We start from the raw sequence: 23,677 nt of genomic DNA, 5'->3' as shown, positions 1-23,677 counted from the left end.
AGACTTGGTAATAGAGACCTAGAATACACAGAAGAAGAAGAAATGAGGTTGAGTAAAAGAATTCCAAATGTTCACATAATTTGCATAGTACTTTCCTCCTTCGATGCCTCATGACTCTAGATGATTAGAAATCTCTTATTTCTAGTGCTTTGCTCTATTTGCCTTTTAATTATTGTTAGTAGTGTTTTTTCATTACAGGATTAATGAAAGCTTTATCTCAATTAGACTAGATAAAAGAGTGATTGGCTTTAGTCCATAAGCATCAATTACCATCCCCTACAGGTATTTGACTTTTTTTTTTTTAGTTGTTTCTGGTCAGAGACTAAATAAAGTCAAATGAACAAACACAAGCCGGAGAAAGCTCTGGAGAGGAAAAGAGGGAAAGGTCTTTGAACTTGCACAATGAACCCCTGACCCTCCTCTGAGCAAACAAAAGACAATCAACAAAGAAACTAGACACAGGCACAAAGATCATTTAACCAATTTAAGCTTCAGGTGATCACTGTGTCAAGAGATGAAAAATCACAAATGTAGCAGGAACAATCAAGGAGAAGACAACTAGGCTGGGAGAGAGGTGTCACCAAGCCAAGCTCTCCTGTGACCCTTAATAAGTGTTTGCCCTTAGGCAGGTCATTTAATATCAGAATTTCTTCATCCATAAAATAAAGCCAACAGTTCCTCCCAGCCTGTCTCCCGGGTCATTTGAGAACAGGTGTAAAAGTGCCATGCTGCTCTGGGGATCAGTGTAGTCCAGAGAGGCAAAATTCAGCCTGAAAGTGAGTTTCTAGATGCCTGATCTTCAGTGTCCCTTTGTCTCCTAGGCCAAGGTTGATTTTTTTTTTCTTTCTTCACCCTTAGGTTTAAATATCCAGAAGAGATTTTTCTTCGGAGAAATCTTCCTAAATTAAGCGGAGATGCACTGCACGCTTCCAATTAGTTCATCAAGTCTAAGAGACATAATTCTGTTTCATCAAACATGTTTCTGATAGAGGAACCACAGTGGACTATGCAGGTCATGAAAAATATAAAAGGGAAGGCCTTAGGTCAGGGAGTGGTTGAAAATATTTGTAAGACCAACACTCAAGAGTCTGAGATAGGAGAATCGTGAACTCAATGCCTGCTAGGTAGGGAGGTAGGAAGAAGGGAAAAAGGAAAGGAAGGAAGGAGAAGAAATGAAGAGAGAGGGGGGATGGAAGGGAAACCCTTATCCATTGAGAGGCTGCAATAAAATACCAAGTACACATTTGATCTTTGCACAGTAGTGAAAAGATTCTAGTAAATGTCAAAAACATAATTGGCAGAACCTCATTTTTGCTACTTTAGGGCTGTAATAATCTTCCTCACCTTGATTTCTCATTGAAAACTGGAAGTAATGCTTCCTAATTGGTACCACTGCTGTGAAGTTTAAATAAGGAGGAGCATTTGTAACCAATGTTTCTTACTAATTTTTATCAGAACAATAAGCGTGGATGCTTCACGTATTTTTCCTGTTTTAAAGTATATCCCAAATATTTTTTGAGGGTTGTTTTTTATCTTTAAGATACTTTACATATTTCATTTTTCCCAACCATACAATCTCATTCTGTGGTAGTGACAGACACTTCTTACTCGGTAAACTCAAATTTAAAAGAATAATAATAAGCCCTTGAAAATACGTGTAACCAATCACTCTGAAAAGCAATATGTAGGTTCTTCAAAAGACTAAACATAGAGGTCCTCTGTGATCCAACAATCCCACTCCTGGGCATTTACCCAAAGGATCACCAACAAGGCCACACTAAAACTATCAGCACAACTGTGTTCATTGCAGTATTGTTTACCATAGCTAAGATATGCAACCACCCACAATGGAATTCTATGTTTGTTTCCATTGCAAAAATGGTATCTCCCATTCTTAAGGAAATTCTTTTTTTTTCTTTATTTTTTATTTTTAATTTAATTTAATTTTATTTGTGAACATACTGTACAGAGGAGTTACAATTACATGGGCAGGATAATGCGTACATTTCTTACCAAGCATTGCAGCCTCCTCCTTTGTTTACCCTTCACATCCCTTCCCAGCCTCCCCCCTCCCCCCCAATCCCAATCCTTCTCCTTCCCCCCCTTCCCCCCCCCACCGACGTTGTAAAGCTCGTTTTGGACATGACAACTTGTACTTCTCATTGTTGCAACAGGTCCACCTGTATCCTTAAACAACTGGTTTTTCCCCATCTCCTCCACAAGTTATACTGACATCAAATATAGTGAAAGCAGGGGTTATACTGTGGGGGAGGGTCTTAAGGAAATTCTTAAAGACTTAGAAAAAATCATATTAAGTAAGCTAGACTCAAAGAAACACAGGCTCCAAGATTTCTCTCATTTATAATAGTATATGTCTAGGATAATCCTGGCAGAGGATCACAATAGCTCAATAGTTATATACATATGACCATATAAAATGATGCTAATCAAAATGAACTCCAAGATTTGGGAACAAAAGGGGTTTTTGTGTGTGTGTGTGTGTGTGTGTGTGTGTGTGTGTGTGTGTGTGTGTGTGTGTGTGTGTGTGTGTGTGTGTGTGTGTGTGTGTGTTTGTTTTAATGTACTATATGAAGTTATTTCTTTTCTTCTTTCTTTCTTTTCCTTTGGTTTATCCCCCGTTGTCACTGTTTTTGATTTTGGTACCCTGTGTCTTGTATATATGTTTTCTGATTTGAGGAATGGAAGAGGAATAACAAAATGGTGAGACAAAGGAAAAAGGGTCAACCAATACAACACTGATACTCACAAGACACTATGTTGGAAATAAACTTTACAGCTTGAAGGGAGGTGAATCAGAAGGAGGGAAAGTGGGAGAAAAACTAGGGAGGGGTTAACAATGACAAGAAATGTATTCATTATCTTACTTATGTAACTGTAACCCCTCTGCACATGACCTTTACAATAAAATTAAATTAAATTAAAAAAAGAAAATGTGTGTAACCACTGGCAGTTTGAAAAGTAATTGTTAAATAATAAGGAAACAAATAACTCTGCAAAACCCCACTATAACTAAGAAAAGCACCAGGAAATAGAGTAGTACCACTTGAAGATCATCAAAATTATATGCCTTACAATCATCTGTCTAGTGGCAATACACAAACAGCACTTATATGATACATGTTTTGTATAAGTCAAATTATTAATATGTAATGCCAGACTTGTGATATATGTTATATACTTAATAAATTGTATTATTATATGTAATGAACCTTAGTAAAAATGCTTGAAAAGGAACTAGAAAGATATATACTAAAACTTCATAGTAGATTTCTTTTTTCTTTCATGAGCAGTGGATTTCTAATGAAATAAAGAAAATTCCTGGATTAAAACTTAAAAAAACAAACCAGGATACCTCCCACAGGTTTGCAGCTAGAGTGATAGGATCTACTGGATCCAGGATTCAAAGCCAGGTCTTCAAGGACTACTTCTATGATACCACACTGTTTCTTCAGTCCTCCTTTTATTCTACAGTCTGCATATTTGACACATCATTAATTCGATTTCATATATTTGTAACAATAAAGTGCTTGAATCAATACTGGATGGCATGGTAGAAATAATAATGAAACATATTCTAAGTGTTTTTCACAAAGATGATGACAAGCAAGAACTATTTGATTCTCACTGACAGAGGCACAGATTCTCACTTAGGAGCAAGAGGCATAAGAACAACAATACCTCCCCCGTACACCACTTCACCCAAATGGGTGTACAGGGAAGATCCCATCTCCTGTTCCTACGCTATTACTGACAAAGACATCTGGAATCCATTGTACTGAAGAGCCACTTTGTGGTCATCACATCTTCCTTTTGGAGGCTCCACAAAGTGTCAAGATGTTCTCCTTGGTACAAGCTTAATGAATCTCTTCTAAAAGCACACACATGATCTCTTTAAAGTATCCTTTTTCAGAAGGACTAAGAAAGGGAGGAAGGAAAGGAGGTAAGGTTGAAATAGACACCATCTTTTCTTTATAGCTGTGCAGGTATATAAATCATTGTGATAGGTCAGGCTAAAGCCCTAGATCCAGACAGATACTTTTTGAGATACCCATAATTTAGCTCAGTGGGCTCTAGCTAGAGTTTATGGCTACACTTTTCCAGTTCCCCTTCTGGCCTCTCTGTCTGTTCTTTGTGTCCTCTTCCTGAATACCTTCAAACTCACTTTCCTAATTTTACCAATTAATAGATCCATATCAATTGACAACATTACATGAACAGAATATTAATTGGCTTCCCTGACTTAATTTTTAAGCCCTTTGCCTCTATGACGGCACTACTAGAATAAACAAGTGTGCCAAACTCATTTGTCCCTTTCAATTCACACTTAAAAGATACTATCTGGTCCCATCTGTCACACTGGATACTCAGCCTCTTCAGGAGGGTTCCCTGTGGACATGTGAGACTGAGTTTTACAAATTTCACTCACTAAGTTCTTGAGAAGTTGGAAGACAAGGTTGTTGAGAGACCTAAGTGAGACTGTGTGCACAAAGTACCTTCTAAAATGATTATCTAGGAAGTGGTGCTGTGGCTCAAGTGGTAGAGCGCTAGCCTTGAGCCAAAGAGCTGAGGGACAGTGCCTAGGTTGTTCAAAAAATAAAATAAAATAAGCTGACTGCCTATGCTGTAGTTTCTCAATGAAGTATTATTATACTTCCTTGTAAACCTGAAATCATGCCGCAGTCAACCTATCAGTTCCCAGACCCCAAACCCAAGTGTTAACGTGATTTTTTCCTAATAATCGAGCATCAACAAAATCCAGCTCTGTCGGATATTAATATATAACTTCTCTACTCCAAATGCAACATTCAAGAAATGTTCTGAGATAAATAATGGAGTTCCTTTTTAGTATTTCTCTTTTAAAGTAAATGCCATGTGACTCTTGCGATTGTGGGCACCAAAGGAATGTTGCATGCACAAGCGGTTTAAGGGCTTTTCTTGTTTGTTTATTTTTGTTATTTCTGGCATGCATTCGGGATCCACAACATAATGAGAAAAGCTGGTGGAGAATGCATTGGACACAGACCCAGAACATGATCTTCTGCTACCTTGCAGCTTTCTGCCTGGTTGTAATAGCCTTTCCAGAATTACCCAGGAAGATTTTATTCATTTATCATTTATCATTGGATAAAGATATGTTTAACCTTTGATGTGGTTTTTTTTAATGATGGAAAGTTGCAACCCACTGGGTGCTGCATGCTCCTTAATCCACCATGCCCAGGAGCAATGCAATTATGAAGACTGGACCATGGAGCTGAGGTTTAGGCCACTAGGGGACCCATAGCCATCCTCCAACAACAGATCCAAAAGTTCCATGAACCAAGGTTTTTATTGGTGGGAAATAAGGTAAAAATTCAACATGTGACAATATTTTGTATACAAGTTGTAGTTGACCTTATTCTGGGAAGGAGAGCTAAACAGTAACCAGCCTACAATTTGCATAGACCCTTAGATTCCCACACAGTTTAGGGTGGAAGCAATAAACACAGACTGATTGACCTTTCTAGGAAAACTCTCAGCATTCAGAGAGTGTATTGGGAGAAGGCATTCCAACTCCCAATCCTTTTTTTCTTTTTTTTTGGGGGGGGGGTGTCTCACAGTTAGGATTTTCCAGCTCTGCCAATGGAATTGTAATTCCTAAACTTTTTTCTTAGAGAGGGATTACAGTTACATGAGCAAGGTAATGAATCCACTTCCTATCGAGCATTGTTACCTCCTCCTTTGTTTTCCCTCTCCCATTTCTTCCCTCCCCATCTCCCCGACTGCTCCCTCCTGTCCCCTCCTCCCCCGCAAAGTTGTAAAGTTCTTTTTCAACATAATGTCTTATACAACTGTTGTTACAATGGGTCATCCTGTATCCTTATTTCAGCATCTTGTTATTTCCGTTCTCCTCCCCAAATTCCCCTCCCCAAACTCTATATATAAGATGCAGGACACTAGAATCAAATACAATGACAACAGAGGTTATACCATGGGGGACAAACATACAAATTCCTAAACCTTTAATGCTATTATAATGGAAAAGCTACAGGCAAGACCCACTTTTTGAATTTTATCTACATTGTTAACATATTTCCAGGAAACTCTAAAGCTAAATAATTAACAAAGCAATAAATCAAGAAAGTAAGCTTTCTTTTGTTGTCTTTACCAATTGCTGTGGTGTGAATATTTCCAAGCTGGCTGAACAAAAGCTGAAAACAGTATTATCGCTGAAGGAGGAATTAGGAATACAAGCTCAGTTCCCCAATATTATATGGTATTTCCATTATAACAATATAATAGACTAAGGAGCCCCCAAAACATGCTCAACATCAAAATAAAATAATCAGAATGTAATGCATTTATTTATTATGCTTTATATATTTGGTGAAACTATTATATTAATTATTCTTAATGTTTAACAGCTTGTTCTTAAGATTCTGAAATTTTACCAAATACCTCTTATGAATTAGAGCAAACCAGGGGATTTACAGCAGTGGATAGGACCCTCACTGCTACTGTATAAGTACCTAACCTGTCTTTTGCTCTGCTACTCATCCATTTGGCCCTATATTTCAAACATACAAGTCAAAAACTGTCAACCACATTTCCATTTGAATACAGCTCTGAAAATGGCAGGTGTGGCACAAACGTATTTTATGGTGAAACCATATCTGAATAAAACTTATGGTTTTATTTATTCCATTTTGAATTGCCCTCCAGAAACTTTTTTTTCTTTTTTCTTTTTTCTTTTTTTTGTCAGTTGTGGGGCTTGAAAGAAACTTTTTTATGGAGTGGGCTTTCCTAGATCTCTTCTTGGTGCATAAAACAAATACCCTATGCATTATCTCACCATTTTAAAGTATGAAAAATATCTCACTTTCAATTCATGTCGCTCTATAAGATTTTAGATAAGAGATTACGACTATGCAGTGATCCTCATAAAATATAAGTATATTTTCACTTTTCCAATCCTTCAGTGGCTTCCTAACACCTAAGGGATAGCATTTAAGTTGCTTAACCCAACACATGAGGCCCACAAACATTTCCCCAGACTCTTCTCCCTCCAATTCCCATCTGGCTCTCCTCTTTCAAACTATTGCTAGAAGTCTGACCAATCATGGCTAAAGATTTAGCTGAGCTCATCTATCACCCAGCAACTGTACCTTACACCCTTTTGGAATAATCAGAACCCAGTCAGCCTCAAGGTGAGTACAGGTGCTGCTCACCTACCTTGCTCTCTCACAGACATTCTCCATCTACCATTCATGGTCCCAGCCTTCATTTCTGATTTGTAAAATAACAATCATGAGCAAGGATGCCAGGAAGTTAAAGAAAATTTGTGAATTTAAACATACTTTTTAATAAGCTATACATAAGAAAAGGTTTTTTACTCTCATCATTATGAAACCAGAATCCCAGAATCATTATTTGAGAATTAAACATGCCTCAAATTTCTGATGAGCAACCAGAGATGTCTCATCTACACAGAAGGAGGTAAAATCAACGAATTTGGGAGCTGGGTCATTCCCTTCATACACAGAGGTATATGGAGCGTCTTGTATACTTGGTGTGGTTAGAGAAGGGTATATATTAAAGCTCTTTATTCTTGAGATCCATGTGTATGGAACTCAGTTCATTATAAAAACAATCAAGAGGGCAAGAGGAGCCCTAGGCTCTTTCCTTTCTAGCTTGAATGTTTGCTTTTTGTTTTGTTGTTGTTAAGGCATTGGGATTTTATTTTCTTATTTTTGTTATTAGTGTTTCATTTGCCTTTCCCCACTGTTGACATACTCTAATCTCTCATCAAACAAAGAAAAAGACTGAGCTGCAAACAATCATGCAAAGACTCCGAAAGTGATCTTTCTTCTGACAATGGGCCTCTTTCTTGTGTTTGAACAATTACAGTGACTCAGAACCCATTTATTAAGTCCAGCCGCCTGAATCATCTTCTTTACAACTTGCAGCTTTTTCTGTTACATAAGAAATCACTAGACCAGCTAATAAATTCAGCAACCAGAGCAGAGTGAGCAAATTCTCATTTTGTGGACATGACTGAAATCAGAAGGAAGAAGAAGGTTCTAATACAGAGGAATACCAAAATAGACCCTAAAGAACCACCATTTAAAGAAGATAGATGGCTTCAAAGTCTAGAAAACGAACTGTTGAAATCAAAGAAGAAAACATGAGTGCATGAAATTCCATGTGTACAGGATACCTTAATATTAATAGGTGTCAAAAAAAAACAGGAAAAAAAAGAAAGCAAGTTTTCAGGTATACCTTACTTCACAACTCATTAAGTTCAGAGCTGAGGTTAAAGCATGCATTCTTATGACACAGCTATTCATATTTATCTGAAAACAAATGGCTTGACTAATCATTCTCTTGATATTAAATCATGCTCAAAGAATTGTGATGCTAGCCCTAACATATCCCCATGTTTGTGTAGCACTCTGTAAAGGTGATATAGAACAAAATGCCATGTTTTAATTTCCTGACATTTGGCTGTAACTACTCACTCTGTCAAGAGCCAGAAACCTTGAATGTTCTCTCCAGATGCCTCAGCGATATGACCCTTCAGGTCTTCCATGGCAGTTTCAATGGTGCCTGGCTGGAAGAAGAAAATATTTAGTTTAGAGAAGATAGCACCCCCTTGTGTTTATGATTACTTAGAATATTCAGTAGCAACTCCTCCAGCTAGATAACTAAGCAGGAAAGATACAAGTTTTCTGCTGGAGCTCTGGTTTTTTCCTAAGTGCTTTCCTTAGGTAGAACACACAAATACATATTGTGTATTCTGAAGTCTTACTCCTATTTTCTCTTAGAAACGAAGGCAGCCATTTTTGGAATTTGAAACAGGAAGTTCAAAGCATTTAGCAGCATTTTGTATTTTTCTTGTAAGGGTGAAGCACAGAGGAGTTACAGTTACATAGGTGAGGTAATGAGTACATTTCTTGTTGAACATTGTTGTCCCTTCCTTCATTTTCTTCCACATTCCTTCTCCCCTGATTCCCCTTCCCCCAAGTTGTAAAGTTCATTTCCAACACGGCGTCTTGTATCACTCTGTTGCATTGGTTCACCCTTTGCCCTTTGTGTCATCATTTTGTTATTCCCCTTCCCTTCCCCAAGCCAGATAAGCATATATATAAGACACAGGGCACCAAATTTAAGACAGTGACAACAGGGGATAAACCAAAAGGGGAGGGGGAATGAAGGGGAATAAAATGAAATAACTTCACACAGAACTTTTAAAACAAAAACAAAAAGCAAGCAAACAAACAAAAAACGCATGATGCTAACAGAAATAAACTCCAAGATATGGAAGCAGGAGGTTTTGCAATCCTGTCCCTCTCCCTCACTCTCTCTTATTGCTTTCTCACTCTCACTTACTGTTACCCTCTCCCTCTCTCTCCCCTTCTCGCTCTCCTTCTCCCTCTCCTACCCCTTTCCATCTCTCAACAATACTGAGGATTGAACTCAGGTCCTCCTCCTACTTGCTTTTTACCAGGTTAACCTGGGTATAAGTGTTCAAACCTATCTGAAAAAAGAAACTACAAGGAAAAGAACCAGGGGCATAACTCAAGTGGTGGAATGCTTGCAAAGCAAGTGGAAGGAGGATCTGAGTTCAATACTCAGTACTGCAGAGAGAAAGATGGAAAGTGGTGTGGGGGAGGGGGGTAGAGAGAGAGAGGAAGAGGAAGAGGGAGAGGAAGAGGGAGAGAGATAAGAAGAGAGCGAAGAGGGGAGGGATAGGGTAACAGTAAGCAAATGAGAGGGAAAGAGAGAAAGAGAAAGGATGAAGGAGAGGGAAAAAGACTGCTATACCTCTTGTTTCCAAATCTTGGAGTTCATTTCAACTAGCATCATGGTTGTATGGAAGGCAAACTGCCCATCAAACAAGCAATGTCTTCCTCTTATCATCTTAAAGCAAGAAGCCAAAGAAAAACCAGAAGACCACTTTTTTTCCTGTTTTGTTACAGTAATAAAGTATTAACAACCTCTCCAGAATTCCTCCTGAGGCAAAAACTAAGCTAATGGTCAACCAGGCCATACCTTTAACTTGGGACTCTTAACTATGCATACTTTTTCTACTCCCTTCCCCCATCTCTCTGTACTTAACCTGAATCTAATGTCTATATCCCTTAAGATAGAAATAGCTGAAGATGTACTGAAGTGCTGCCTTGTCTTGTCTTGTATTATAACTGCCTATAATAACTTCCCTCTGCCCTTCACAATCTCTCTCTCTCTCTCTCTCTCTCTCTCTCTCTCTCTCTCTCTCTCTCTCTCTCTCTCTCTCTCTCTCTTTCTCTCTCTCTCGTTTTCAGAAAATGTTTGGGTTTATTTATTTTTTGGTGTACCAAGCATTTTTTATTTACATATATTAATTTGGAGGGATTTTTTTTCTTTTTATTGTTATTGTATGGCGATACACAGAGGGATTACAGTCACATAAGTCAGATAATGAGTACATTTTTTTAACTTGTGAAAGTACCATACAGAGGGGTTACAATTACATCAGCAAGGTAATGAGTACATTTCGTCTTGAACAGTATTACCCCTTCCCTGTTTTCTCCTAGCTTTTTACTCCCTTCCCAAATTGCACAGTTCATTTTCAACATAGTGTCTAAGTGAGTGTCACTGCTGCAGTTGTTCCCCATTTGTCCCACCATTTCCATTCTTCCCCCTTGGCCTCCATCAAGCAGACTTACAAACAAGACAAAAACACAGAAAACCAGAAACAAAGGGAAAAACAACCCCTTGTTTCTATTTCTTGGAGTTCAGTTCAATAAATATAATTATATATGATAATATGCACATAGCAATTGTGCCTTTGTGATTCTCTCCTAAGAATATCCTTCTTTGGTCCCTCTGTGGGAATATCTAGAGTCCTGTATAATTTATCTTGTGCAATTGTATTTTTTTTGTCCTTTACCATCAAGTGTGTTTACTTGTAGATTTATAGGCGCATTCTAGTTATGACAAGTGAGGGAAGCAATGCAACTTACATTTTTTGGGTCTGGCTTGCTTTGCTTAATATCATTTTTTCTAAGACTTTTCATTTCCTTATGAATGTTACAATATCATTCTTTCTGATGGAAGAGTAGAATTCCATTGTGTGTGTGTGTATGTGTGTGTGTGTGTGTGTGTGTGTGTGTGTGTGTATCACAAGGGAACACTATTACATTGTTGTTAGAAATGTAAACTTGTTTAACCATTCTGAAAAGCAGTATGGGGGTTCCTCAAAAGCCTAAACATAGAGCTTTCCTATGACCCAGCAATTCCGTTCCTAAGCATTTCTCCAATGGAACACAAACAAGGCCATACTAAAGCAACCATGTTCCCTGCAGTGTTGTTGACCATAGCCAAGATATAAAATCAACACAGATGCCCCTCAATGCACAATGTCTCTTCATTTGGCATATGGGCTGATTGGCCAGACCTAACTTAGGACTCTGGACAAGGGTCTAAAACTCAATTTCAGCTTTGGTGAGCCAGCTAGGGAAACACACACACACACACACACACACACACACACACACACACATACACACACACACACACACACACACACACACACACACACACACACACACAAAACATCCTTTAGGTCCTAGCCAGAGTTAGCCTGAGTGGATCTTGGATGGAGAGTAAAGATGGAATCCTTTCCTATTTCCCATAGCTACTAGAATCACTTTTATCCTGGCAAACATTCCCTATCTTTCTACTTTGGCCATTATAACCTGTTTGCCATTGCCAGCTTTCTACCTTTATACAGTGAATCAGAGAAGCAAGTCAACTTGCCCCAGCATGCCCAACTACACATTTTAAAATCACAGTTTTTCTCTCCTCTAAGAATACACGTTAATAAGACACAAAAAGCCTTCTTCCTGGGATCACGAAGTTTAGCTGATTCTTGGTGACAAACACTTCCAATCGTCTAGCATCACTTTATTCTTCCCCAAGTGTTTACAACCCTAGTTCTAGCTTAAACACGGACTGACACTTGTTCAAATAAGTTTGTACACTCACTAGCTTAGAGATTCTTACAGTTCTGTTCACATCAGAATTACCTAGATATATGTTCAACACAGATTTACAGAACCATAATGAGAGTTTCTTATTATTCAATCAGTATGGTTTGAGACCTGCATTTCTTTTTCTTTTCTTTTTTCTTTCTTTGTGCCAGTCCTGGGCTTGAGCTCAGGAGTTTGGGTGCAGTCCCTGAGCTTTTTTTGCTCAAAGTTAGTGCTCTACCACTTGAACCACAGCTCCATTTTCAGCTTTTTTGTGGAAAATTAGAGATAAGAGTCTCACAGATGTTCCTGTCCAGGCTGGCGTTGATGCTCAGCCTCCTGATGAGTAGCTAAGATTGATCTCAGCCTGCTGGTGAATAGCTAGGATTACTGGTGTGAGCCACTAGATATAATTTGCATTTCTAAGAAGTTCCCAGGTGATGTTGTTTGTTGGTTTGAAGTCTATGCTTCACAGCACTGCTCTATGGGACATTATTTTCTTGGCTGTACAGAAGCATCACCAGGGAGCATATAAAAATTTGAACATCAGCATACTAGATAAATTGTTTTGGAAACTCAGTAAGACAGGCCCTTTCATAAGTATATTAAAAATATTTAAAGTATGCTAGGTTATCTTTATGTCCAGCCAAGCTTGACAACCATGAAAGACCAGGATTTACCAAGTCTTGACCATTTTAGAAACACTATAACAATGACGTCATTTCCCAGTATTGGGAGTAATTTACAGTTTGCTTAGTTAACAAGTGACAGAAATAAGAAACCCAGACTTTTCAATTTTAGATACCTAACACACCACTTCTGCCTTTACTCCAACACTAGGTTTCGTGAATGACACAAAAGATGCAGTATATTATGTGAATTCTTTTAATAATAGGACTTTAATTTCTATAAAAGCTACCATTCCTATTCCTTCCTGAGTGATGATTCTCTTACAAAAGGATTAATCTAACTAGTGACTACCCTTTGCTAACAAAAGAGAACTTGGGCATTATAATGTCTGCTAGGGCCTAATTAAATATCTCTTCCTTCTAGAGAAAGAAGGTTATATGAATTTCCTTTTTTTTTTCAACCTATAATAAAAGGCTTGAAGAAGTGGAGCTATGATTCAAATGGTAAAGAGCTAGCCTTGAGCACAAAAGCTCTGGGACAGCACCTAAGACTTGAGTTCAAGCCCTAGGACCAGCATGCGCGCACGCACGCACTCGCGCGCGCGCGCGCACACACACACACACACACACACACACAATGCATTTTGCCAGGCACTGGAGGCTCACACCTTCTAACTACTCAGGGTTCTTAGATCTGAGAATCCGTTCGAAAGCCAGCCAGGTAAGAAAGTCTGTGACACTCTTATCTCCAATTAAATCACAGAAAAAGCCAAAAGGGGCAGTGTGGCTCAAGTGATGGAATGCTAGCCTTGAGCAAAAGGGGCTCAGAGCCAGCACCCAGGCCTAGAGTTCAAGCCTCAGGACCAGCATAAAATAAATACATTAAAGGCTTTGAAACATTATTGAAACAATGTCCATTTATTAATAAGTCTGGCATGGGCATTTAATCATGAAAAAATGAAGTTAGACACCACTGGCTTACACATGTGGAGACTGAGAACTGAGGATTGAGATTCAAAGCCAGCCCGGGACAGGAAGTCTGTGAGATTCTTATCTGCAACTGATCACCAAAAAACTGCAAGTGGAGTTGTGGTTCAAGTGGTAGAGCACCAGCCTTGACCAAAAAACTAAGGGATGGTGCTCAGACTCAGAGTTCAAGCACCAGTATTGGCACATAGGTAAAAGAAAACAAGAGGAGTATAACTGGTTCAAATGAAGTACTGGTAAATGGTACAATACTTCCCTTACTGTACCTGCCCACACCAGCTGTCTATTCACTCCACAGAGCCCAAGCCCTTAGGCATGGATGAGACAATGCCTAAGCAGAAGCGATTGGCCAGGATTTGTATCCAGGTCTGTCATTTGTTAATTCTGTGACGATATCCAGTGATTTGAATTTTGTGGCCCTCTGTTGTCTTAACTGTGAGATTGCAGACTAGATGCAGCCAAATTTGTCAATCAAGCAGATGATCCAAACTTTCTTTAAGAAAATAGAAGCATAGAGCTTACAATCCCCAAATTGTGATTCTGTCATTTTAACATATTTTTTGTTGAGTTGAATAGTTACGAGTAGGCTAAATGATTCTAGCTTCCTAACATGGTCTGATTCTGGCTAAAAAATTGTCAGAAAGCATGTGGGCACCTCCAGGCTAGCTGAAACATTATGTGTCATGAAATCAGCGACTTCTAGACCACCATCAAGTTTATGCCTTGAACTGCTGCTGACATAGAAGGTTATGTCCACATTATTCATTTCCAGTGACCTTGGAGGCAATGTTGGACTGTCCTGGAAGGAAAATCTTATGATCCCTGGGCAATTCTCCCATCCCCCAACCTCAGCTCTCCTTGCAGTCTAATTCTACCAGACCCAATGTTCAAACTCTGCTAAAAAAATAATACTTTTGTTGATGACTCAACATGGATATTTCCCCCTCTTTCTCTTCTCACATAATTTGGGCTTCATAAATATAACTCAGTGGTGAAACTAATACTTTTCAGAAAAAAAATAGAGAGTTGGAGAATAATGAAACAATACTAAAATAAGCATTTTGTTGAATCCTTTTATGCCAGGCACCTTGCCAAAATTATGTAAAGATGAATATAATAATGTAATTTTTTTAAATCCTGCAATCTTCCCTATAGAAAGTAATTTCCAAAATTTATCAGAATGAAAAATGATCTATGTTTTGATCCAGATATCCCATCTCTGTGATGTTATAGCTGAGTAATTCTTCCATATATGCAAAATAACCTACGTATGAAGGATTCTTTATACCCTTTGTTTGTGAGTAAGGAAAGTTGTAGGAAAATTACCTAACTTTTCTTGTAGAGTACAAGTTAGATATATTATAAAGGACATTCATACAATATAGTAAGATGAATGTATAAAAAGGTATCAGGTGTTAGTGGCTCATGCCTATAATCCTAGCTACTCTTGAGGCTGAGAGCTAAAGATAATTCATAGCTAACCTGGGCAGGAAAGTCTGTGAGACTCCACCAAAAAATAAAAGAAAGAAAGCAGGAAGTAGAGTTGTGGCTTAAGTGGTAGAGAGCAGGCCACAAGCAAAGCAGTTGAGTTCAAACCCCAGTACCAGCACACACACACACACACACACACACACACACACACACACACACACACACACACACACAGAGAAAAAAACAAAAAAAGAAAAATGACTATTGAAACATTTAAAAATATATTATCAAGGGAAAAGCAAAAAAATAGCAGGAAGGGGAGTGAAAATAGACCATTTTCTGCATACAAATGAGAATAGAAAATATATTCCTGCCTCAAGTAACTTTAGAAGGATCTGTAGAAACTACTAATAGTGAGTAGATTCCTATGAGCAGGAAAGCAATAGATGTAGAAGGGGAAGGTGATTTGGTGGCTTCTGGAGATCTGTCAATGTTCTTACTATTTTTGCCACCCTCAGTGAAAACATCAGTCAGGCCCTTACAAAACACAGAAGGGAAATCTACTCTGAAAGATAATTTCCCTCTCTTCCATTTTATTACTGGTGATTATTAGAGTAAGGTAACTTCAACCATTTGATGTATAACACTAAACACAGCAAAATTTTAAAAAAAGTATACAAACACTTTGATTTGTGGCTTCAATGTCATACTTTAAATCTCAGACTTCTTTGTGACTTTCGGATCCATGGTAATCATATCAGCAGTCTGTGCATTTGTTTGTTCATCTTTGTTACGTGGATAAGATAAAAATAACTGCAAAAGAGTTTTTTTGGGAGATGTCATGAAACACGGTACAATTGTTAGAGCAGAATATGGGGTCAAATGCTTAGTGTAATTGAACAAATGAATCTAAAACTCCAGCCTAAAACAAATAGGAAAACATTAACTAACAGGCATGCATCATGTTACATAACATAACGAACAGAATTGGCTTATAAACTAGCCTATAACAGTGTTGGTAAAAGCAAACCTAGTCCAGCTTGGCTAGCCCAGACCAGTTATCACTCAAATAATGCCCAGGTCCTTGCTTATGTCTTCCACACAGTAAGCTCTTTAGCTACACAGGAAGAGGGGAAGACATGGAACAAGAAAGAAATAATGTGTCCAGAAAAATGCACACATGCAGGTTTCCCTGGAGGGGTGCCATCATGGCTAAAGATCATTTTGTAATGAACACATTGGTAAGAAAATCAGCTCTAAGTCAGATTGATTTATAAAGACAAAGCAAGTGTGTCTTTCCCAGAAAATGAAGAGAATGCATCTTAATACATTATTATGATAGATTTGCTCCCCTCCCAAATCATTTTTATTATAATATTACAATCTTCAGGGGATTTCAATATGAGGAGCATCGAGAAACCTCTTCCCAGTTAGATGTCTAATTTCTAGACGCGTACAGACAATAACAATAAAATGATTAGGTATATTTGTTCTCAATGTGAGAGCAAGTCACAGGGATCCCTATAACAAGAGAGAGGGAAAGGGAGAGACGATGAAAGCCAAATTAGTGTCATGGAAGCAATGACATCTCACTACACAATGGGAAGTCCTGAACCTGCTTATTAAAGTCTCGTTGCTCACAATAGAACACATGCTATAAAAAGGCCATGGGGAACCATTAATTAAATATTAAAAGATCAAATAGTTTTAGTCCCATTAGTTTGTATGTAATTTATATTCTCAAGTATAAATTTAGAGATAATTCCCTATCCTGAATTGCTTTCAACTTTCTGATAAGGTATCTGCAAATATAGAGTCCTACAGGGAGTTTAAAAATATCTTTCTCCATGTGGATTAAGTATTGTTCCTTTCATAAGAAGTTGCTTTTGAAGATCAGTCTCCACAACTAAGATGATTACCATAATATACCTCAAGTTATTAGCCTTGAGGGATACTTTTGTTCAGAGAAGGCACTAGGCCTTTTTATAGCTATATCTAAGCAGTAAGAGCAGATACATGAAACCAAAAGAAAAGGTTATCCAAGCATACTGATGGGAGTTGGTTTAAACTTCAATTTGTGTGTCTTCTAATTTATTTTCCAAGGTCAGAGATAGAATAGAGGTGAAAAGCGTCCGGAGTCCTGGCTTATCTTCCCAGGCTTATCTTCCGATTCTGGCACTGTCCTAAAGCCAATTGACCTTGTGTGTTTCAGTAACGAACAGAATATTCCTTAAGATCCTCTATCTCTGAGCAGAATTTGCCAAACTGATTTGGAGGAGCACAGTCATAGTTAATAAATAACAGGTTGGAAGATGGAAGAAGTAACCTCCCAGATTGACAAGAAAAGAGCACAAGTCTTGTCAGGGCCCAAACTAGCTTATGTTATGACCTAATAGTACCTGAGATTCTGATGCTAAAAATGCCTTTTTGTCAAAAATGAATTTGCATTTCCATATTGGTAACATGTTTGCAAATCCAGCTCAAAATACATATAATTGGTCTATTTTCTTATTATAACATTCTTAGCACCTGAGAAACTTGAGCGACATCCCACCACCGAAGACAAGGAAGAGCTTTCTTTCCAACTTTAAGTTATGCAAACAGGAAACCGTCTAAATATCTGAGTAAGGTTAAATAAACTGTAGCCTATCCCTCTAGTGGGATATTATGGAGTTGTTAAAATGGTGTTATTAAAGCATATTGTTGATATGGGTAAGAACAGTTTACACATTCCCCCTTGTACAACATGGGGATAGTCAAGGGGTTTTTATTAACTTTGAGCAATGAGATTATGGGATTATTTATTTTGCTTAATCACATTTTTCAATTTTACATCAATAAACCACTTCCTGCCTGATGATCTTAAAATCTTTTAGTGAAATGTTTGGCCAAGAAATTTTTTCACTCACTGTTTCTCAAATTGCAACCTGGATCCTTTACATGTTTAGTGTGGGGTACATTTTTTTCCTAACTATGGCACGAAATCTTGGAACTATGGATTGAGAGCTGGTGAACTTTTTAGTTCTAGTTCTAGGTTTGTCATTGACCGCATTCTTCAGTCAAAGCTCATTAATGTGATATTAAGCCCTTCTCCGAGCTCAAATCCCCTCTGTATATGTATAACATACTCTCTTTCCAAATACCACTACACCAACAGATCTGATTTCATAAAATTGGATCATTCCATTATTTATTTTAAAAAATATATATCATTGCAAATTCCAACTGCTGTATTTTATTAAAGTCGTATTTTCATTACTCTTCCATGTGTTAATGAGCATTCATTATACTCATATGCCAAAAAGAATTCTTCATATTATGTTTCTTGGTCTAGAGAGTTTTTAATAGGCCTATAAAAGAGGTTCTTCACATTGAGTAAAGCTATTTACTGATAATTCTCATAAAAGTCCATAAACTCTCATTTACATGCTAGCAAAAGCACTGGACTCACAGTCAGAAGTTTCCAGAATCTATATGAAGCTGATCTAGTAATAGAATGTGACCTGTAGAGCTGACTTTGCCTTTTTGAAACTTCAATATGTTCACTTTAAGACAAAGATGATACATTGTCCCCTGCCTACCTCACAGTAGTACATTAGAGGACCAAATAAAAAAGGGATGTGAGTTATATAAGCTACAGACCACAAAAATTTAAAGAAATACCATGTAAATATATATTAACATCTGTAGTGGCTCTGGAAAGTGTCAGTTCAGCTGTGTTAGAGCTACAGTTTCTAGAATTGTTTTTCCTGTATATTTGTAAGTTAGAGTTGTCCACAAGAGACATGTGTAAAAGATTCAAAAGGCAGAAGTGAAACACCAGTTCTTTTCCATGCTGAAAATCAATGCAGGCTATTATGCACTGTAGCAGCTCTTATTTGTGGCAGCTACAACCTGAGTTTACTTAATCGCAAGAGGCAGTACTTGAACCTGTGTCTTCTTTCATTAAAGTCTGAGTACACAATGTGCAAAGTATTTTCTAGAGTTTCGTTTTCTCTAATGTAGACACAATTCTGTTACCCCTGGACCAAGAGTAAAGGTACCACTTCTAAAACTGACTCATGTCAGTATTGGTAGAGTTGGTGGGAAATAGACATGGCCCCCAATTTCTCCTTAGGAATTACCCTTTTTCATGAAGAATTTCAATTTTGTCATGCAGGGTTTTTTCTTACTCACAATTCCCTATTCTCGCTACACAGCCTTTTAGGACCAACCTCTGGGTCATCACCACATGTAAGGACAGCAATTTCACAAGACTTTTTAGCCAGCTCTCATGACTTTACTTGCTCTCAAGGGTAAGTCCCTTATTCTCTATCACTGTATTATTCTTTCTCATCACATCCTGGCATCATCCATATCAAAGATAATAAAATTCTGCAGGATGCTTTGATTTCCTTTACACCTCTCTCATACAACTCAACTTTGCATACCCGATGAAGTTTATATAGTTTGGAATGCAAACCATAGCTTGACATATGCAAAAAACACTCATGCAAATACAGTTTTAGCACCTACCAAAGCACCTTGCAAATGGGAGGCTATGTAACACTTACACACACACACACACACACACACACACACACACACACACACACATATACACACACATACACATGCATGCATGTACACATAGAGTTGGTTTAGCTAAAACTTTATCTTAAATATGTTTTTAAGGCTACCAAATCAGGATTCATTGAAGTTGTAAATAGTCACAGATTCTTCACTCTCATTTATATATTTAGTTGATATAATTTTTAACAAAGATATGACCCAGGTACATATTAAAATTGGATGTCACTTGTCACAGCACACACTCCTCAAATTTGTCTCCTTGATTGCAATATTCTTGTTGACAAGAACATTGAATAATTGGGAAAGAAAACCATTAAGTTTGGCTGGGAAGGTGGCTCAGTGGTAGAACACTTGCCTTGCATGCATGAGGCCCTGGGTTCGATTCCTCAGCACCACATAAGCAAAAAGAAAAAAGCTGGAAGTGGCGCTGTGGTTCAAGTGGTAGAGTGCTAGCCTTGAGCTGAAGAGCTGAGGGACAGTGCTCAGGCCCAGAGTTCAAGCCCCATGACCAGAACCAAAAAAAAAAAAAAAAAAGAAAACCATTAAGTCGAAAGAAACTTCAACAGAGAAAGACATAAGAAACTTATGCAGCACTCTTTTTTCTTTTTTCTTTTTTTTTGTCGGTTGTGAGGCTTGAACACTGGGCCTGGGTGCTGTCCCTCAGCTCTTCAGCTCAAGGCTAGCACTCTACCTCTCTACCTCTTGAGTCACAGTGCCACTTCTGGTTTTCTGGTGGTTTATTGGAAATTTCTGGTGGTTCATTGGAGAGTCTCATGGAGTTTATTGGAGAGTCTCATGGACTGTCCTGCCTGGGCTGGCTTTGAACCTTTACCCTCAGATCTCAGCCTCCTGAGTAGCTAGGATTACAGGCGTGAGCCACCAGCACCCCACATGCAGCATTCTTTCATCAACTAAAATACTAGAAAGATATGATAGCATTTAGTTGTGTGTGTGTGTGTGTGTGTGTGTGTGTGTGTGCATGCACTCACACACACCAGTACTGAGGCATGAACTCAGGGCCTGGGTACTGTCTCTAAGTTTTTGTGTCAAGGTTAGCACTTTTCCACTTAAGCCACAACTCAGCTTTCAGCTTCTTGGTAAGTAATTGGGGATAAGAATCTCATGGACTTTTCTACCTTGGCTGGCTGAGAGCCGCAATCCTCAGATCTCAGCCTCCTGAGTAGCTAGGGTTACAAGTATGAGCCACTTGCATCTGGCTTTAAGATAGCATTTTTTACATATTCTGCACAGATGTGAACATTCAGCTACATACTGTAGCTACAGACTCAGCTCTTGAAGTGCATGTTCCCACACTGAAATACAGAATCCCAACATCAATCTTTAAATTCAGCCCATTCTTAGCAACCCTTTCCTACAGTTATTTTTCCAAATAACACTTTCACAGCTTTATATTCTAGCCGCTGCTATGTTACAGATTCTCTATCCATAAAGCAAAAAAAAAAAAAAAGTTATTTTCCAAAGTAAGTTCTCTTTGGGGCAATATGAGAGTTTGAATCTAGAGCCTTCTATTTGCTAGACAGTCTCTTCTTATCAAACCATGACCCTATCAAATGTTTTTATTTTCCAGATAAGAACTCATGCTTTTTATTAGGGGACAGCCTGGACCATGATCCTACTATTTGTGCCTTCTGTGTGGCTGGGATTAGAGTCAGACACCACCACTGATGGCTTAAAACATTTATTCTTTGAGGCTGCATTTAGCATCAACACAGAAAAGAGACCAAAATCCAGGGAGACTGGAATGACTATGTCTCTTATTACTGTCTGAGCCATCACAAGCAGAGTCTTTGCTTCTTCGAAGTTCAAGACGGCCATCAGTCCATTGCACATAAGAATACTTAGATCACAACTATTTTGTCTATTAAATGAAATTAGTAACAAGTCTAACAACTTGCCAAACATGTATTATATTAAAGGATAATAAGGTTTTTTTTTAAGTTTTACAAAGTATTTAGGAGCATCATCAATTTTACCCGTGTAACGAAGTACTTCCGTGAGAGATAGGGCTGGTGGTAAGGATTGGGGTAGAGTGTTGATTTAGTCACACTTGACTGCCTTGAGATCTGCTTGGGCCTGGGATCTTCCTTGCCCACATGCTTCTCCTTCACTGACAGGTGATCAACTTCAGAAGGTTGATCATCATCGTCTTGTTTCAGAGACACAGGCTGAAATCCCTCGAAATTCCCAATTGTTGACATTTTTCAGCCTATAGAAGGATAAGAAACAATCCTTTCATTAGAAAAGGAAAAACAAGGCATCTGTACCTTGGTTATGCCAAAATGGGATATGATGAACAAACCATATTTCCAAGCTGTCACACATTATCCAAAGAGAGTTACTGACACCGACGCCCACCTACTACCCATGACCATTTGCCAGATGAGAAGCAAAGACTCTGCAAACAGAGAAAATGAACCATTGTCTCATTGTTAATTCCTGGAGAACAGCAGAAGAATGAAGGGAAGAACAGCATGAAACAATTACCACGATTTCTCTTCTAGATTTGCTTAAAAACTTACAAGACTAGAAGCTTATAGCAATAATACCATACCTTCAGGTCTGTTTTGTGGGCAACTAAAGGACACAAGACCACTTATAACTCAGCACATTTGTGTGTGTGTGTGTGTGTGTGTGTGTGTGTGTGTGTGCGTGTGTACACACGTGTGTGCACACACACATACAGGATTTGAACTCAGAAATTCATGCTGTTTAGTTTTTCTACTCAATCCTGGCACTCTATCATTTGAACCATGCAATCACTTCTGGTTTTCTGCTGGTTAATTAGAGATGAGAATCTCTCAGACTTCCCTGCTCTCCTGAGAAGCTAGGATTATGGGTGTGAGCCACTAACACTCAAACCTGTTAATTTTTAGCTGTAAAATAAAGCAAAGCAAAAGAAAATGGAAGGCACTTGCCAGTCTTGAGGAAGGCATGTCTAAGCCAAGCCTGCACACTCAAACACATATAGGCCATTCCTACAGAAAATCTGCTCCCAATGCTAAATGGAAGGTTCTAGGCCCGGTGTTGACATGGCATGTGACATTAATTCCACCTGTTCTTAAACAAATAAAGGTGATTTTAATTCAACTTCCCAATTCTTGTGAAACACCAGAAGTGAAGAAAAAGTTTCTTTCTCAAACAAGTTTTCTCTCTTGAAATTGGGCTTGAAGATTCAAGAGGTAACAATAGCATACTCGTACAGTGCATTACGCACGCCTGAGTACTGACATAGAAAGGATGCAATCTGAAGTTATTCCAGGATGATGCCTGTACATAGAACTATCTTGGGCAAATGCAGACACAGGCATTATCACCTTGAAGGGGAGGAAGGTAGGAGAAAGCACAGTTTAGGGGAACTCAGATACAAGTAGAGTCTTGCATAGTAGACATTTTATTTTGTCAGATCTGGTCTTCTCAGCAACCCTGGACAGCTTGTTTATGTATCCCCATGTTTCTGAGAATAGAAATCAGAGGAGCCCCAACCAGGGCACACTAGGAGAGTTGTAGAAACACCTGGAATGTTGACTCTGCTCTAAGTCCAGCTTGGCCACCATAATGCCATACTGCCTCATAATAGGAAGTGCTTCCTTGAATCTGCAGGTAATTTTTACATAGTAGGTATACAAATGGCAGAGGTTGGCCTATAAAAATACAAAGAAAGGAGAAGCAGCAGAATAGTGTGTGTGTGAGACAGAGAGGGAGAGAGAGAAAAAAGGGAGGAGGAAGATAGGGAGGGAGGGAGAGAGAAGGAGAGAAAGAAGGAAAGAAAAGAAAGAAAGAAAGAGGAAGACAGAGAACAGAGAGAGACAACAGGAAGAGAGAGACAGGAGGAAAGGCAGAGTAGAGAGGGAGATCAGAGATAGAAATCAGAGAGAGAAAGGGAGAGAGAGAAAAAAGAAAGAAAGAAAGAAAGAAAGAAAGAAAGAAAGAAAGAAAGAAAGAAAGAAAGAAAGAAAGAAAGAAAGAAAGAAAGAAGAAAGAAATGAGGGAAAGAAAGGGAAAAGAAAGAAAGAAAGAAAGAGAAAG

The 23,677-nt window shown here is 38.4% G+C and overlaps 1 protein-coding gene across 1 annotated transcript in view; it reads right to left on the bottom strand.

The window, feature by feature from the left end:
* The window catches only part of Tprg1 (tumor protein p63 regulated 1), a 102,319-nt gene extending 80,470 nt beyond the window's left edge, over nucleotides 1-21,849 (bottom strand). The window contains exons 1-2 of the mRNA XM_070028689.1: nucleotides 21,625-21,849; nucleotides 8,517-8,608 (exon numbers count right to left, since the gene is read on the bottom strand). Coding sequence (XP_069884790.1) covers nucleotides 8,517-8,608; nucleotides 21,625-21,849 — 317 coding nt within the window. The remainder of the gene's footprint in view (nucleotides 1-8,516; nucleotides 8,609-21,624) is intronic.
* Nucleotides 21,850-23,677: the final 1,828 nt, after the last annotated feature.

This window comes from Dipodomys merriami, unplaced genomic scaffold (assembly GCF_024711535.1).
Source record: "Dipodomys merriami isolate MVZ:Mamm:240054 unplaced genomic scaffold, mDipMer1.0.p SCAF_2, whole genome shotgun sequence".
Classification (NCBI taxonomy): Eukaryota; Metazoa; Chordata; class Mammalia; order Rodentia; family Heteromyidae; genus Dipodomys; species Dipodomys merriami.
This window is presented reverse-complemented; position numbering and strand designations above follow the sequence as displayed.